Source organism: Harpia harpyja, chromosome W (assembly GCF_026419915.1).
Source record: "Harpia harpyja isolate bHarHar1 chromosome W, bHarHar1 primary haplotype, whole genome shotgun sequence".
Taxonomy (NCBI): Eukaryota; Metazoa; Chordata; class Aves; order Accipitriformes; family Accipitridae; genus Harpia; species Harpia harpyja.
This window is the reverse complement of record NC_068968.1, coordinates 32,639,168-32,656,796: the sequence shown is the minus strand read 5'-3', so window position 1 is coordinate 32,656,796 and position 17,629 is coordinate 32,639,168. Positions and strand designations below refer to the sequence as shown.

General features: G+C 38.1%; 1 protein-coding gene across 8 annotated transcripts in view; it reads right to left on the bottom strand.

Annotated features, from left to right (window-relative positions):
- The window catches only part of LOC128136192 (ras GTPase-activating protein 1), a 143,774-nt gene that overhangs the window by 79,375 nt on the left and 46,770 nt on the right, over positions 1-17,629 (bottom strand). For 5 of the 8 annotated variants that reach the window (XR_008233283.1, XM_052775376.1, XM_052775373.1 and 2 more), the window contains 3 exons: positions 8,258-8,407; positions 1,667-1,802; positions 673-743 (listed from right to left, as the gene is read on the bottom strand). Coding sequence is in view for 7 of the 8 variants with exons in the window: in XM_052775376.1 (XP_052631336.1) it covers positions 673-743; positions 1,667-1,802; positions 8,258-8,407 (357 nt within the window). In the remaining variant the exon portion in view is untranslated. Of the gene's footprint in view, positions 1-672; positions 744-1,666; positions 1,803-2,666; positions 2,831-3,548; positions 3,833-5,535; positions 5,561-8,257; positions 8,408-17,629 lie in introns of those variants that run through there. The other 3 variants (XM_052775379.1, XM_052775375.1, XM_052775377.1) reach the window with 3 other exon arrangements.

Here is a 17,629-nt window from a genome sequence, read left to right as displayed (position 1 = left end):
TTTAAAATATTAAGATTACACATTTAAAAGTATCATTTCTTCAATACAGACTCTTTCCAAAGAGGGGAGAGGGAGAAGGGAAGGGAATCATTCTTTCTCTCCTTTTTTTCCTTATTTCAAGGAAGACACTAAAAATACTGTTCTTAATTTTATCGGAGTCAATTCTCATTCTCTTTTTAGTGGTCAAGATTGGTTTGGCTTGAACTATTTATCTGTTACTAGCTACTTCCACAGGCAAATTCAGAGCCGATTTATTTCAAACCCTCACATGAGACATTTTCGCACAAATTTCTTCATGCACAAACTTACATTTTTCTCAAAGTGGGTAAGCCTTTGAAATTAGTAATGTTCTACTTCTAAACTAAGTTTCATAGTTCTAGCAATTAAATGTAACTCCCCTTACAATTAATACAAAGAGTATACCCAGAATAAAAGTGTTATTGCCATATGGGGGGGGGGGGGGGGAGAAAAAAGACAAGGAGAGAGATGACAAGACATGAGACAAAAAAGAAAAAAAAAAGAAAAAAGAGGCATCATACCTTTAACCTCCCAGAACATTAAGTCTAAGATGCAATTGGAAAGTATATGCATAGTGAACATATACCAAAATCATTTGTATTTATAAATACTCCAAGAATTTCACAACTGTTTCTACCTATTATTAAAACATACCTTATTTCATCAGTTTCTGGCACTTTGGTGTAAGGTAGAATTGCTCGAACTCTCCTTCTATCCTCCACAGGCTACAATTTTAGAGAAGAGTGCAAAGATATCAATTTTCCTTTTCATTCTAATGTAGACTTCCTCTCCCCAACATTATGCTATTCTGAGGCAAAAGACTGGTAATAGTCATTTGTATCCCTTTGCTAGTTTTAAGTTTTCAAAGGGTCAAAAATAGTAAGAGCTGGAAATGCTTAATTCCTAAAGTTATCTACAAAAGCTCTCATTTTGTTTCTAGCCTTGTAACATTATTGGTCACATTATTTCCAAAAATCAAATTATCAATAATGTAATTCCCATGAAAGAGTACTTCAGAACTTTCTTCCACTTAGTGGAAATTTATAAATAAGTTTAACATTCACAAACATCTTTATTTGGGGGGGGGCCCACAGTCTGCAGGTGTTTGGGGGGGGCCTGTTTTGTCTGGGTTGGTTTTGTTTTTTTTTTTTTTTTAATTACTGATATTGTGTTCGGGATAGTCACTTGAAAGAAGCCCAGCTTTCAGGAACTTTGGTTATTTCCAGGATGCGTATTTTGAAATCTTTGCTATAAAATAGTAATATTATTTTGAAATACTGTATTAAGTCAATGTAAAAACCCTAGAGGCTAGCTACATTACAATGATGCTCTTTGCTAGCCAAGAACCACACATTTTCTTGTTTATCTCAGTTTACGTACAATGTTATTACTACATTTGGAGATAACTGCAATACCTGATATCTAGCTTTCTCATTACAGATTTTCATTAAAAAACAATTTTTTATCATTACTTTCTATCCGTAAGAACATGTTTATATATTCCTTATATTTCACCATATGCTGAGACAGCTCTAGAACTAGGGGAAGCTGTCTACAATGCTTTTTTCATAGAAAACTATGAATATCAAATGCAAGATTAATGATATTAATATTTAAGTAAATGACATTTTAAAATTTTACTACTTGCCTCTGGAGGTGCTACTGGAAAGAATAGTTTTTCCCCCTTCAGCAAACAAGACACATGACTGTAATAACCAATTAGGTCTGAGAGTGAAGCAAAGCGACGTCCACCAATGTAATAGTCTCCACACATGGCAATAATCCTGTTAATAAAGAAAAGGAAGCTTGACAGAATAAAATCTTTTGCTACAAACCGTTGGGGTAGTTTTTTGTTGGTTTTGTGATTTTTTTATTCTTTAAAAGGAAGTTAGGATAACGTTGAGTTTTTAAAGCAGGCTGTCTATGTTCAACAAAATGCAATATTACAAACTCTCATATATACACATACACCCTTAACTAATGAATATCTCATAAGCAATTACTGATAAACATCATGACATAAAAATATTTGAAGACTGTAAAGGAGATGTAGATTTACAAAAAAGTAAGCAGATTTGCTAGAACTAAATGAAATTAAACACAAAAATGTAATTACCAGTGTCCTGGACAAATGATATACTACATGAGTAGAGGTAGCAGCATTAATACTTCTATCATGCAGGACATACAGCTTATATGATAAGCCGGTATAAATTTGGCAAAGTATCAATATATTTTAGGAACAAATAACTGCATTTAATTATACAGTGCAGAATACTGAAATACCTTCAAAAACTAGTCACTTTTCTACAGTTAGTCTAGTATTCATGATAAAAAAAAGAAATAACTTTGCAATAATAATGTACTCAATTTAAAAGCCTGCTAATAAATAGGAAAAATGCTTAAAAAACATTTCAATAGTTTAACACAAAAGAAAATTCTTATAAAATTGCTCATCTTGCTAACTTATGTAGTTGGGGCGTATTTGTTTTAGGGTTGGTTTTCTTTGCGGGGTGGTGGTGCGTATTTTAGTACTCAGATTTGTGAACGCACTTGTCATACCAAAAAATGGAAAATACCATGTCTGTTCATATTGCTATGCAATACAAGTTCTAAAAACATAGAATCAATCATAGAATCATAGATACCTTCCACTAGACCAGGTTGCTCAAAGCCCCATCCAACCTGGCCTTGAACACTTCCAGGGATGGAGCATCCACAACCTCTCTGGGCAACCTGTTCCAGTGCCTCACCACCCTCACAGTAAAGAACTTCTTCCTTACATCTAATCTTAATCTACCCTCTTTCAGTTCAAAGCCATTACCCCTTGTCCTATCACTGCCCTTGTAAAAGGCCCCTCTCTGGCTTTCTTGTAGGCTCCCTTTAGGTACTGGAAGGCTGCTATAAGGCCTCCCCGGAGCCTTCTCTTCTCCAGGCTGAACAACCCCAACTTTCTCAGCCTGTCTTCATAGGAGAGATGCTCCAGCCCCCTGATCATCTTTGTGGCCCTCCTCTGGACTCGCTCCAACAGGTCCACGTCCTTCTTATGCTGGGGGCCCCAGAGCTGAATGCAGTACTCCAGGTGGGGTCTCACGAGAGTGGAGTAGAGGGGGAGAATCACCTCCCTTGACCTGCTGGTCACGCTTCTTTTGATGCATCCCAGGGTACGGTTGGCTTTCTGGGCTGCAAGCGCACATTGCCGGGTCATGTTGAGCTTCTCGTCAACCAACACCCCCAAGTCCTTCTCCTCAGGGCTGCTCTCAATCCACTCATTGCCCAGCCTGTATTTGTGCTTGGGATTGCCCTGACCCAGGTGCAGGACCTTGCACTTGGCCTTGTTGAACTTCATGAGGTTCACATGGGCCCACTCCTCAAGCCTGTCAAGGTCCCTCTGGATGGCATCCCTTCCCTCCAGCATGTCGACCGCACCACACATCTTGGTGTCATCAGCAAATTTGCTGAGGGTGCACTCAATCCCACTGTCCATGTTGCCGACAAAGATGTTAAACAGCGCCAGTCTCAATACTGACCCCTGAGGAACGCCACTCATCACTGCTCTCCGCTTGGACATCGAGCCGTTGACCACAATTCTTTGAGTGCGACCATCCAGCCAATTCCTTATCCACAGAGTGGTCCATCCGTCAAATCGATGTCTCTCCAATTTAGAGACAAGGATGTCATGTGGGACAGTGTCAAATGCTTTGCACAAGTCCACACAGTCAGAAATAATTCATTGTCAGTCCTAACAGTCAGAAATAATTGATTTATGTAAGAGAGTTAAGTTTTTAAAACATTTGTATTACGCAAGAGTCATCTGTACAAGGAAAAAAATACATAAGTTGAAACAATATTTTTGACCAGACAATCCAAAGAAACAACCAGTTATGTAAATTGATGGCATCAAGAGGACCTGAATTTTTCCAGCAACGCAGAAGTTGAACAGCAGTCCTGAGTAATAACACTACTTTGAAAATGTGAAGAGCTATCTGGAAAAGCAACTTGGAGAATGGAGAAAATACTGACAGAGAGATTGAACTATTCCTTTAGTTATACATAGGGAAAAAAAACATGAAGGAGATATTTGATCTACTTAAAGACTATAATTTTTTGTAAAAATTGTGAAATCAGCAGTTTTATGAAACCTGCAGAATACTAAAAACAGTTTCCAATAAATTATATAGTAAATGGTAAAAACATACTTTCCTCCAGAACTCTTGTTGCAGAGTGTCAAAACAATCATTTTTAGGATCATAGATTCATTTAGGTTGGAAAAGTCCTTTAAGATCATCGAGTCCAACCGTTAACCTAACACTGCCAAGTTCACCACTAAACCATGTGTCCCTAAGCGCCACATCTACAAGTCTTTTAAATACCTCCAGGGATGGTGACTCAACCACTTCCCTGGGCAGCCTGTTCCAATGCTTGACAACCCTTTCAGTGAAGAAATTTTTCCTAATATCCAATCTAAACCTCCCCTGGTGCAACTTGAGGCCGTTTCCTCTCATCCTATCGCTTGCTACTTAGGAAAAGAGGCTGACACCCACCTCACTACAACCTCCTTTCAGGTAGTTGTAGAGAGCGATAAGGTCTCCCCTCAGCCTCCTTTTCTCCAGACTAAACAGCCCCAGATCCCTCAGCCGCTCCTCATAAGACTTGTGCTCCAGGCCCCTCACCAACTTGGTTGCCCTTCTCTGGACATGTTCCAGCAGCTCAATGTCTTTCCTGTAGTGAGGGGCCCAAAACTGAACACAGTACTCAAGGTGTGGCCTCACCAGTGCTGAGTACAGGGGAACAATCACCTCCCTGCTCCTGCTGGCCACACTATTTCTGATACAGGCTAGGATGCGATTGGCCTTCCTGGCCACCTGGGCACACTGCTGGCTCATATTCAGCTGGCTGTCAACCAGCACCCCCAGGTCTTTTTCTGCCAGGCAGCTTTCCAGCCACTCTTCCCCAAGCCCATAGCATTGCATGGGGTTGTTGTAACCCAAGTGCAGGACCCGGCACTTGGCCTTGTTGAATCTCATACAATTGGCCTTGCCCCATCGATCCAGCCTGTCCAGATCCCTCTGTAGAGCCTTCCTTCCCTCAAGCAGATCAACACTCCCACCCAACTTGGTGTCGTTTGCAAACTTACTGAGGGTGCACTCGATCCCCTCATCCAGATCATTGATACAGATATTAAAGAGAACTGGCCCCAATACTGAGCCCTGGGGAACACCACTTGTGACCGGCCGCCAACTGGATTTAACTCCATTCACCACAACTCTTTGGGCCCAGCCATCCAGCCAGTTTTTTACCCAGCAAAGAGTATGCCTGTCCAAGCCATGAGCAGCCAGTTTCTGCAGGACAATGCTGTGGGAAATGGTGTCAAAGGCTTTACTAAACTCCAGGTAAACAACATTCACAGCCTTTCTTTCCCTCATCCACTAAGTGGGTCACCTTGTCATAGAAGGAGATCAGGTTAGTCAAGCAGGACCTGCCTTTCATAAACCCATGCTGACTGGGCTTGATCACCTGGTTGTCCTGTACGTGCCGTGTGATGGCGCTCAAGATGACCTGCTCCATAACCTTCCCCGGCACCGAGGTCGGCGCTCAAGATGACCTGCTCCATAACCTTCCCCGGCACCGAGGTCAGACTGACAGGCCTGTAGTTCCCCGGATCCTCCTTCCGGCCCTTCTTGTAGATGGGCGTCACATTTGCTAATCTCCAGTCAACTGGGACCTCCCTGGTTAGCCAGGACTGCTGATAAATGATTGAAAGTGGCTTGGTGAGCACTCCTGCCAAAGGAGGAAGTTTTATGATATGGCTTCACAAACTGAAGTCTAAGAATATATAATGTCATTGATCAGTGAAGATAAAAATATGCAATAAAATACAAGAAATTGAGAGAAACAATTAGTCAACTAATCAAATTTCACTTAAAGAAAAAACTTAACATCTAACATCATGTTACCTCTCTCTCCAGTTTCCAGAAGACAAGTTATCTTAAAGATATTTCAAAACAAATTACAGTACAAAAGGTTAAACATGCCTGACTACTTAGTTTTCTACTTAGCATTTGACTTCTTTACAAAGCTCATGAACAATTCAAAAACAAAAGGAAAAAACAAATTTAACTGCTGAGAAACTCAGATGAGTATATTATTTATCTGTAGTTGGCTTCTTACACTTTTATCTTATTTTTCTTTAACAGGTCAGTACATTCCTGCTTTAAAAATCTCTCTTCTCAGGTCAGTTGTTTAAACTATATTATTCCTTCCAAACAGAAGTGTAAAACGTATACTAAGACCAATCTTCAGAGATGAAATTTGAAGTTTTTAAGCATACAGCACTGCAAGGGGAGTCAGAAAATAATATAACTTTAAGGATCTAGACTAGATCTCTTGGCATATTTTCTACCAGATTCCTTATAAAATCCATGGCAAATTATTCAGAGATTAGGCTTCTAAATGAAATGTAGTGTTTCACATTTTATTATTAAATCAAGCTCAAATGAAGCCTTTCTTCAGAACACACAGGACTAGTAAATACAAAGACTTCTGTAATCACAGAAAATTCTGAAGGACAAGATGAAAAGATAAAGATTTTCCTTTCCAATATTTTATATCACTCAGCAACTCACCAAAAAACATACTACTACAGCCAGAAAGAATTTAGTTTTGATGGACTCATATACTATCTGTCAATCATATGCTGCATGAACATATGCCCATATCCAACTTGGGGGAGGGGGATTTGGAGAACTTTCACCTAAAATATTGGTATTTCAGTCAAACAGAAATATGTAACAAAAGTTTAATTTGAAAAATATCACTTTTAGGAAACAAAATATCAGTGAGATTGTTGAGCAATGGAAATTTCACCCATTTTTGGAAGGCTGCAATTGGCAAAGAACAAGCTTTGGTGAAGGTTACACTTCCAGTCTGTGGGACCCAGTGGATGCATCCTTATATTTGGCTTCAATAACTTCAAGACTGCCATTCTTGAGGCTGAAAAATGTTTCGAGTGTAGCATCTGCCCTTCTAATAACAAAAGCATATACACTCTGCAGTCAACAAATGAAACCAAAAGTATGTCTGTTTTATGAAGAACAGTATCAGCAAACAAATTAGTTTCCTTTGAATAGTTATCTCTTCACATATTTAATGGATCCAAGAAGGAAAGATTCTTTAAGATTTGAAAAGATTATAAGGATCCCTTTCTTAGAAAGTAGTCTTTAATGGTTTCCCATTTTCTCTCTGAGATGCCAGAAACAATTTTATGGTGGACATAAACCAACATTCAACACCTGATATTGGCTACAATAAGTAGAAGTTATTAAAAATAAGACTCTTAAAAACAGCACTTAAAAAGCAAGTATTAACATAATTTAATTTTCTACTACTGCTACATAGTAACCAGTTCCCAAACAAGAATCAGTATAGCTGAGAAGCATGAATTATTAGCTCAGACAACATGATGCAAACATGAGCATGCTATTTCTGTTTGCTTTGCAAGTAAATTTGCTTTCTGTTTATTTCTTGTTATCTAGATAGCTGACAGAGGTTTTTTCTTCTGCTGAAGATGCACTTGATATTCTATTTTGTGAAGATGAACATTACACTGCAGCACACTACTTGCTGACTAACATTCAAGCGCTTCCCAGGACATATCTCATTTACACTAAATGAGAATAAATTAATGTATATAACTTGCTAATGGTAAAATAATCCTAGTTACAATTTCAGATAAAGGGCTATTTGTATTTAGAAAAACTAATTCTAACACATACTGAAAGCTGATTCCAGCAAATCCTCATATTATTAAATACATAACCTCTTTGTTTCTCCTTGTTATTTCTTTCTTATAAAGGAAGCACCCAGATTTACTATGACTTTGACATTCAAGTATGTCCTGTGAGCTGCAATAACTGAGGAATAGACTCAAAACAATCTCCTCAGATTACTAATATGAAGCCTGCATGTTACTGTAAATTTAGTCACAGCAGCTTTAGACAAGCTTCTCTATTCTGATGATGTTGGTTTCCTCACATTTTCATTATTTAGCCTGTAAAGGAATTTTTAAGTAGCATGGTTTAAAACAATTAAACCCTAGTAAAGAGCTATACCATACATGGATAAAAAGAAAAGTAAAAAATATTCAATTTATAATACAATTGTTTTCTATACTGTACTAAGTTCTAAAACCACAAATAAACAGGTTACAGTGTTTTAAAAGAAAACATTTAATTCTCACCTAAAATGGTTGACATTTGTTTTACTAAGGAATGAAAGCACAAATGAACCCGGTCTCCGATCACTCTCTCGAATAAGGTAACTTCCAGGTTTTCCAGCTTGCCAAAGACGTTCTTCTGCAATTGCTCTGTCGAGTTTTCCATGATACCACCTGAAAAACAATGTAACAATGGGTGTCCTTAGAATTTAAGGCTTCTGTTTGTTTATTCTCACAGAACAGACCTGTGAAACTAATGAAAGTTCTCAGTTAAAACTGATGCAATTCCAAACCTTTGTTTCAAATGGTTATCAGATGTTTACATGTACAACCTCTCTCAAATTACTTATTTCCAACACACAGAATTTTTAAAGCTTCACAGGTTCAGATGATAACCCATTTCCCCAAATAACTCACACTGGAGGAAAGCACTCTGAACCATCCAAAGGGGACAAAGGCTTTCTATAACCAGCTTTTTCTTTCCTCCCCAATTTGCTCATTTTCAGTAAACAAGCAGAACCAGAGGTAACTAATCTGACTCAGACTGTTGTATTTTAAGCCTACTCAGGCTTCGATTCAGGCTATAACCTGTTTCTCAAATGACAAACACAGATCACAGTATCAAAGCCTGCACCTAAACAAAATGACCAGACCATATTTCAGCCAAAAAAAGTCTTCCCCAAACTCAACACGCAGCCTATTAAAAGCAAATACAGATGCACAGCAACTCACAGACTGCAAAATATGACAAAAGAACACTTCAGTTTAAGGCAAAAATTTACAAAACTCTAATCAGACTTCTTTCTACCCCAAACAATCAAATGGGGGCGGGGGGAAGCAGCAGCAGAGGGAACAATTGAAGCAAAGCCAAGTGTTGCCAAGTGTTGTTCTCAAAACCTCTTAAAAGGAAAACTTTTATACAGCTACTGTTTTATACTATTTAAATTATCAACTATTTCAGACTATTCACCTATTGATTCTACCAGTTCACGCATGTCTTGCAAGAGTTGCAAAAAAAGCATTTTGGAAGAGATATGAAAGTGATCTTTTGGCTTAACATACAGAAGAAAAAATGAAAAATTGCAAAGTTTAGAGTTAAAAAACAAAACAAAACAAGAAATCCAGCTTAGCTGTTGATAAAAATCTTGCCAGAAACATTTTTTCGATGAAATGGAAGTGAAAGTTTGCTTTGAGAACTTCTATCAGAATGAAAGTCAAATAGACTATACAGATACAGATCACATATACCAGCAGAAGCAGTACCAGTGTAGATATTGTTTACATTGCCAAAGCTGCAGTCTTGTTAGTATAGCACTCTCCTTTGTTTCTCCTCATCCTGATTAAAACAATTTAAATCAGTGAAAGAGTTGTTTTGTCTGTACACTGTATAGCACTTGAGGCAAGGTTAGAAAGATCATGTCTGTGGTGGGTTGACCCCAGCCAGCATCTAACTACCCATACAGCTGCTTGCTCACTCCCCCCAACCCCCAGCAGAACAGGGTAGGGAATAGGAAGAGCAAAAGCAAGAAAATTCGTGAGGTGAGATAAAGTTTAATAAGCGAAGGAAGAATGAAGGAAGGGGGCTGGGGGAAACAGAAAACAAAACAACAGAAGTGATGCAAAGGCAAACTCACTACTCTCCACAAGCAGGCCAACACACAGCCAGTCTCTGAGCAATGGCTACCTTGGAAGACACACACACACCCCTCCCCTTTTTTTTTATTTTATTGCTGAGTATGACTTGATATGGTATGGAATATCCCTTTGGCCAATTTCAGTCAGCTGTCCTGGCTGTCTCTCCTCTCAACTTCTTGCCCACCTCTAGCCTACTTGCTGGAGGGCAGGGGGAGCAGAGTGAGAAAGAGAGAAAGCCTTGACACTGTGCAAGCACTGTTCAGCAACAGCCAAAATACCAGTGTGTTATCAACACTGTTTTAGCCACAAATCCAAAACAAAGCACCACAGGGGCTGCTATGAAGAAAGTTAACTCCAGCCCAGCCAGACCCAGGACACTCTTAGAAGGCTCTGTACCATTTAGAATTTTATAGGTCAAGATCAATAACTTAAATTTGATGCTGTTCTGACTGCCAAATGCTTAATGCATTCAGTTAGAAGCAATGCTTAACATTTCTCAACTTTACACCAAATATATTTTTTCCTGAAGAGATGCAAAATGTTGTCTTACCTACAGTGCACTATAATATTAGTCTCATGAAAAGAATTAAAGTTTTGATAGGATGGTATCAAAGTAAAAAAACTTGCCTAGCTATTCATAAAAAGAAAGCTACCCCTCTGGCCATGACTTATCAAATGTATTCATTTCAAACAGTAACTCACTACTACTAAGATTTATACCCTTCATCATTGCCAAGGACAAGATCCCTATAATTTCTAGTCACCTCTTATTTTCTTGCCTAGTCCCAACGGAACACTTTTGTATTTCCAACATTAACTTTGCAAGTTTTAAGTGATGATAATTGTACTGGTTTTGGCTGGGATGGAGTTAATTTTCTTCATAGTAGCTTGTATGGGGCCATGTTTTGGATTTGTGCTGAAAACAGTGTTGATAATACAGGGATATTTTAGTTATTGCTGAGCAGTGCTTACACAGAGTCAAGGCCTTTTCTGCTTCTCACACCACCCTACCAGCGAGTAGGCTGGAGGTGCACAAGTCAGGAGGGGACACAGCTGGGACAGCTGACCCCAACTCACCAAAGGGATATTCCATACCATATGACACCATGCTCAGCAATAAATCGGGGGGATGGAGGTTGGCAGGGGCTGCAGTTGCTCAGGGACTGGCTGGGCATCAGTCAGTTGGTGGTGAGTAATTGTTTTCTTTTGCATCACTTGTTTTTCTTGGGTTTGTTGGTGTTTTGGGGGGGGGTTTCCCCCCTCTCTGTTGTTTTTTCCCCTCCTTTTTTTTATTCTTAAACTGTCTTTTTCTCACTTTTACTCTTCCGATTCTCCCCCCATCCCACTGGGGGGTAGTGAGCAAGCAGTTGTATGGTGCATAGTTGCCGGCTGGGGTTAAACCACAACAATAATCCACTATTTTCACAATGCTTTGAGCAAATATAACTAAACAACATTCTGAATCACATAGCTAGTGCCCTGACCATACAATAGCTATTATCAGATGCATCAAAAGAGAAAACGTAAGTAGCCTTGCAACAGAAGGTTATGAAATGATCCAACTACAAGATGTCTTACTAATTATAGACCACAGTTTTAGGTAGTTGTTTCCATGACCAGCTCTTTAACCATTGCTATAACTAACTTGTTACCTATATTGCAATTTTTTAATTTTTTTTTTAATTCTGAGAATATCAATAATAGACTTCCATGTTTCACAAAGCAATCAGATGCTCTGCAAGGAAATATTTCCATCTGTCAGTTTAAATCAAAAGCAGCATGTTCAAAACTCCAACTCTATGCATCACAACCTTAATTACAGTAAACAAACAGAATGAAGACACAACTACAAAATCATAAACAGTTTGGATTCTGTGCATTGTGATATATACACAAGCAACATACAGCTGCATAAGAGACCATTCCTGACACTTCAGCCACTTCATGTAGTTGAGAGCCAGAAGCCAGGTCATGAATTTCATTAAATGAGTTGCACAGGGAGTTAGAGAGTTGTTATCTCTAGCCTACAAACAAGAGCTCCTTAGTTTTCCACTGTTCCACTGAAGAAGCTAGGTACCAGAAAACTAGTCACACCAGTCTCATTAGGCCCAGCTAACAGACCTTCTACTGTGAGCAGGAACGTTATTACGCTGCAACCATTTAACAAGCTCATGGGACAATCACAGGACACTTAGCGGCCCCCAACACTGAAGCACTATGAGGTTCATGAAAGACAGGCTGTTCACAAAGAGGTAGTAGACAGTGAATTTACCATCTGGAAGGAGGCAGTCGATACTATGTGTGGAAGCAGGTCATGTGGTTCAACCAAATCCCTCTATTTACATATTTCCTTTTTACATATGGGAAAAATCAAACATTCTGAGGCTTTGTTGTTCCACTAAAGCATTTTGCTTTTACAGTATGCTACAATTTTAACTTAGGAACACAGTAGCCCAGGGAAGAAGGAATGGAAGAAGAAAGCACTGGAGGGGAGCAAAAATGTTTTTCAGCAACTTAGTAGAAATGAAGATGTTGATAACTGTTGGAAACCTCCCTGTTTCAGTCTAAAAAACAAGTTATAGTGAGTAGAAAAATCCATCATCAAATGCCACACCCATTTCACTCTTCTCCTTAGCCATACCTGAATGCTTCAACAAAATCCAAAAGAAGAGTGGAGAACTTCTAGGAGACATGGTCAAAGCTCCCTACCTATAAATTCACAATCACCACCTTCATACCTTTCACAACATTACAGAATCTTATTATCATTTCCTGAGGCTATGCGAGTTCTAGTCCCATTAGGAGCAGAGATACAATTACCTTGAACCAGGAAAAATCCTCAATTTCAAGTGGCACACAGAAATCTCAAGAACAGTTTCATGAAGACAGGAGAAAACAACCAAGATATCCTGTATTCTCATTTGTTTCTTTTTTATTCTGCTTTCCATCCCTGATAATAAATAGCTGAAGAGATGATGTTTATATTTCACTGTTCAAGTTTCATATTAGCCTTTCTAGTTTCTCTCAGCCTAAAAAGTTAACTGCATTCTTAGCATCATCATTTTTTATCCAAACTATGCTTTTAACACCTTGTCCCATCTTTGTTAGATTTATGCAGATATCATGCAAGGTTGCATTATTTCCTTTATGCACATTATTCATAAAGATTAAATTAAGGTAAGTTTCACTCACACTTTATTAAATTCAGTGCCTTCCTCTATCTTGTTAGTTAACAATTTTTGACTGGGTCTTTGCAGTTCTCCACTTTACAAAACTTCCTGAACAGAAAAAGCTCTGCAAACCTTTCAACTTCTACAGTGGATGGATGCATGTGTAAGATAATGAAACAAAATAGTTCAAACTAACCTGAAGCTAAAAAAGGGGGGGGGGACACGACCAAAAAAGCCAAGCAATTGTACTTTATCCAGCATACAGGAAATTAAGAGTTTCACACTCTTCTAGGAAAGGGGGTTTTTTTAATCCCTTTTTGATCCCTATACATTTTTCTAGGTGGAGATACAAAGCAAATATAAGCCTAATAAAAAATAAGTCTGCTTTTCTCAGTTACCTGTTCTAAAACCTGTTTGAAACAGTATGTTGCTGCACTTCAAGATTAGGAACCAGGCAACTAAAATGGAAAGACACTCTCATAGGCATTCCTCAGTATATATCAGCTGTGCCAAGCCATTAACTGTGGGAGTTGTACGCATTACCAATACCAGCCATTAAAATACTTTCAGAGCATACACAAACTACAGACTTACACAAAACAGATGAACCAAAACCCTCAATAAATCTTAATAAAAAGAGTAAACAAGGATAGAAGGTGAAATAAGTGTACATTCAAAAGGTAATAAAGGTAATACATTTTAATAACTTCAATAAAGCAAGGTTCTAAAAATTTTGAGTACTGTAAGGACAAACAGTGTAATAAGCTTTAAAATAGATACATGACAACAGCATAGATCAAGCTTTGCAACTCAAAAGATTTCTTCCAATCCTACCTGATATATATATATTTTTATTAAAAAGAACATTGATTGCCTTTTGAAAAAAAAAAACCACGCCAATAGGTGAAATTTTGCTAACTTGGCTCTTGAAGCAGCTCACATTTTCTTACTGAAAACTCAGCTTAGGAAATGAATTCTGGAACTTATTAAAGTTCTTAGCAAGAAGTATCTCATTTTTACATGCTTCATTCTTGTGCCCTCAGGTCAGATATGCCTTTTTCTGTTTGAACTAGGAGTAATACTCCTATGGAAACAACATTAATACTATTGTGCAAATCACCAGATTTTGGTTGGTAATAGTTAAGAATTTCTAAAGTGTTATTTGTCTTGTCTGCCATTAATTTCATTAAAAGTACCAATGTTTCCTTGACTTTCTCTTTGCACTTCATCCTCTCCTACCTCCAGCCTTCTTGGACTTTCTCCTCATCCTTTTACTATTCTACCCACTCAGTCAGATTTGCTCATTGGAAGCAACACTGGTGTTCCAAGGGACTGAAATATAAAGTCCCTGCCTCTACTAGTGCTAAACCTTACTTCACACCAATCTTTGTTTTCGCCTCCCAGTCAGCAGCACAGCTCTGGATTAGAGCCCAAACTAACCAAGCACAGGTTTGGGGTTTTTTTTATTTTGTGCTCCACTCACACTTAATGTTTGATGCTAGAATGCCTCACTAGTGAGGTACGTCTCATCAGTGAAGAACTGCTGCTCTAATGAGAAAACTCTGAAATTTAGAGCTTTATACACTAAAATCCAAGATAGAAACAATGCCTAAATTGATAGATGTCCAATGCTTCACACCTGCAATAGGAACAGGTGGGAATTGCCTATACAGTACGATCCATATACACACTGAATCCAATAGTGTGATGTAAAAGAACTGCATGTAGAACCAAGAAAAGAACTATGTGTGTTTAAAAGAACAAATAGGATGTAAATTATCCAACTCATAATGCTTGTTTTGAATGACTTGCAACCTCATGATTCTATTAATTGTGTGTGTGTATAGGTATAAATAAAACATTGTTTCTAGACTTGAATATAGAATAAGATGATTACTACAGAGGTTATTTGTTACATTCTGCTTTTGGAAAGATAAAGACATTTCTGTAGCATCCCTTAGATTGCCAAGGAGTAGAAAGAATAACAAAAAATACCCTCTCTCCACAGATGCTCAGGAAGTACAGAAATCTTTGTAAGAAGAAAGGCTGTAGAAATCTGGCTGTGGTTTGAACAAGACAATGCAGGCCATTCCTTAATCTTCTAGACTAAGCAAATATTCAAGCTTGGATCTTGCAAAGTCTCCAATGTTATTTATTCTAACAGATAGATATATGGAAAAGGAATTAATTGATTTATGATTCCTCTTAAATTGCACCAAACTTTCTATATATAAATGTTATCTATAAAATAACCAAACAAAACCCAATGAGTAAGCCACAGACAGAATATCCTTTGGGGGGGATGCTACATATGGGGGAACATGTATATACATATGCATAATTTTACAGAAAAAACAGGTAGACTTAATTTTTTATTTATTTATAGAAAAACTGCTTATACAAACTACACAGAATCACCATAGACTCTCGAGCTGATTATCAAATGTTAGCTAAATCTAAGTGCATTATTAACCTCAGTTTCTGGAAACTATCCCAGAAAAATAAAGCAATGTACTGTGCATGGGGAAGTTCATAAAAGAAACCCTTTTCCAAATATCTATAAGTAGGTATTAACAAGAAAAAATCATATACCCACCCCTGCTGAGCCAATGACAGGATTCCTTAACAGCAAACTAAGATTTTAAATATTTCCATATAGTTACATACTCAACATCTTTAAATACAATTATATATAGCTAAAATACCTTAACATTAACATACATATTCCAACCTGAGGAAACTTTATACTTATATAAACTCAAATCCCACTTAAGGATGGACAAGTATTACAATTTGTGTTAACAAAATGAAACCACCAACCTTTAATAAAAAAAAATTGTTTCTATGTAAAATTGGTCCCAAGTAGTTGTTGAAAGTATAAAGTTGAACATTAAGATGAGAATGACTTCTTTTAGAACCCGATCATTGCAAGAATCAGACTTCTAACTAACTTATCAGAACACCGAATGGGTATACTGAGTGCCCTAGCAAGCTGGTTATACCTTTCCTCAAATATTACCGCAGCTTACAAGTTTATTTAGCAACATTGGTTTCTATACATTAATAATTAATAGAAGGATAAATATTTAATCATTTTGTAATGTGTACCTTTTTCAAGTTAAGCAACACTGTTAGCTACCTTAGAAAGAATTAAAAAAAGACAAGACAAATTCTTGAGCTTCTATATAAGAAATTAGGAGGAAAGTTGTCTATATAGAAAATAATAAAATACTCCGTTTATCCACCTCAGCTTTTCTTGTACTTTTCTTCAAAGCCTTTGCTAATAGCTATTCTCACTGACATAATCCCAGACTACTTCAAGTAACAAGTTTCAGTAAGCAGGTCCCCTAATAACTGTCCTCAACTATAAATGGTATATTTATAAACATACAAAACATAATAAAGATAGACCCATGTGTCGTGGTTTAACCCCAGCCAGCAACTAAACACCACGCAGCTGCTCACTCACTGCCCCCCCACCCAGTGGGATGGGGGAGAAAATCGGGAAAAGAAGCAAAACCCGTGGGCTGAGATAAGAACGGTTTAATAGAACAGAAAAGAAGCAGCTAATAATGATAATGATAACACTAATAAAATGACAACAGCAATAATGAAAGGATTGGAATGTACAAATGATGCACAGTGCAATTGCTCACCACCCGCCGACCGACACCCAGCCAGTCCCCCGAGCGGCGAATCCCTGCCCCCACTTCCCAGTTCCTATACTAGATGGGACGTCACATGGTATGGAATACACTGTTGGCCAGTTTGGGTCAGCTGCCCTGGCTGTGTCCTGTGCCAACTTCTTGGGCCCCTCCAGCTTTCTCGCTGGCTGGGCATGAGAAGCTGAAAAATCCTTGACATTAGTCTAAACACTACTGAGCAACAACTGAAGACATCAGTGTTATCAACATTCTTCGCATACTGAAAACATATCACTGTACCAGCTACTAGGAAGACAGTTAACTCTATCCCAGCTGAAACCAGGACACCATGCAAAAAAAAAAAAATTAACTTTTTTTCTATTCCAGATAGATCAAGCAAATGTTTTTGATATAGAGAACAAACTGCTTATTGCTTAATGATTATCTCTCTGTAACTTTACATACCAAGGACTGGTGTTTGTCAAGGATTAAGCCTGTCAGAGACTGGTACTTGGGAGTGATGAGCAAGAGGGAGCCATGAGCAATCACAAAACTTAATGAAATGTTTGATGAATTTACGATCTTGTTGAGAAGGCACAAGCAGAGGCCTTGCTTCAATAGATAGGGCCGGAAAAGATAAGAACTCCTGCCTTTGTTCTCGTCCTTGTAGATAATTTAGCTTAAACTAGCCATGTGGTTTTACACCACTAATGAAAACTTAGATAATAAGAACACTAACAAGCATTGATGTATCAAAACATGTAAAGGACCATACTGCGCAGAATCACCTGAGTGGGGTCAAGTAGCGGACAAGTGAGGAAGACTATGGAAGACCACCAGAGGACTCCTGAAGACCACCAGAGACCTTCAATGCGCCTGCGTAAAGGACATTTGTATATGCTAATAGTTTCCCGGAAAACTAATGAATATGTATAACATTTCTCGGA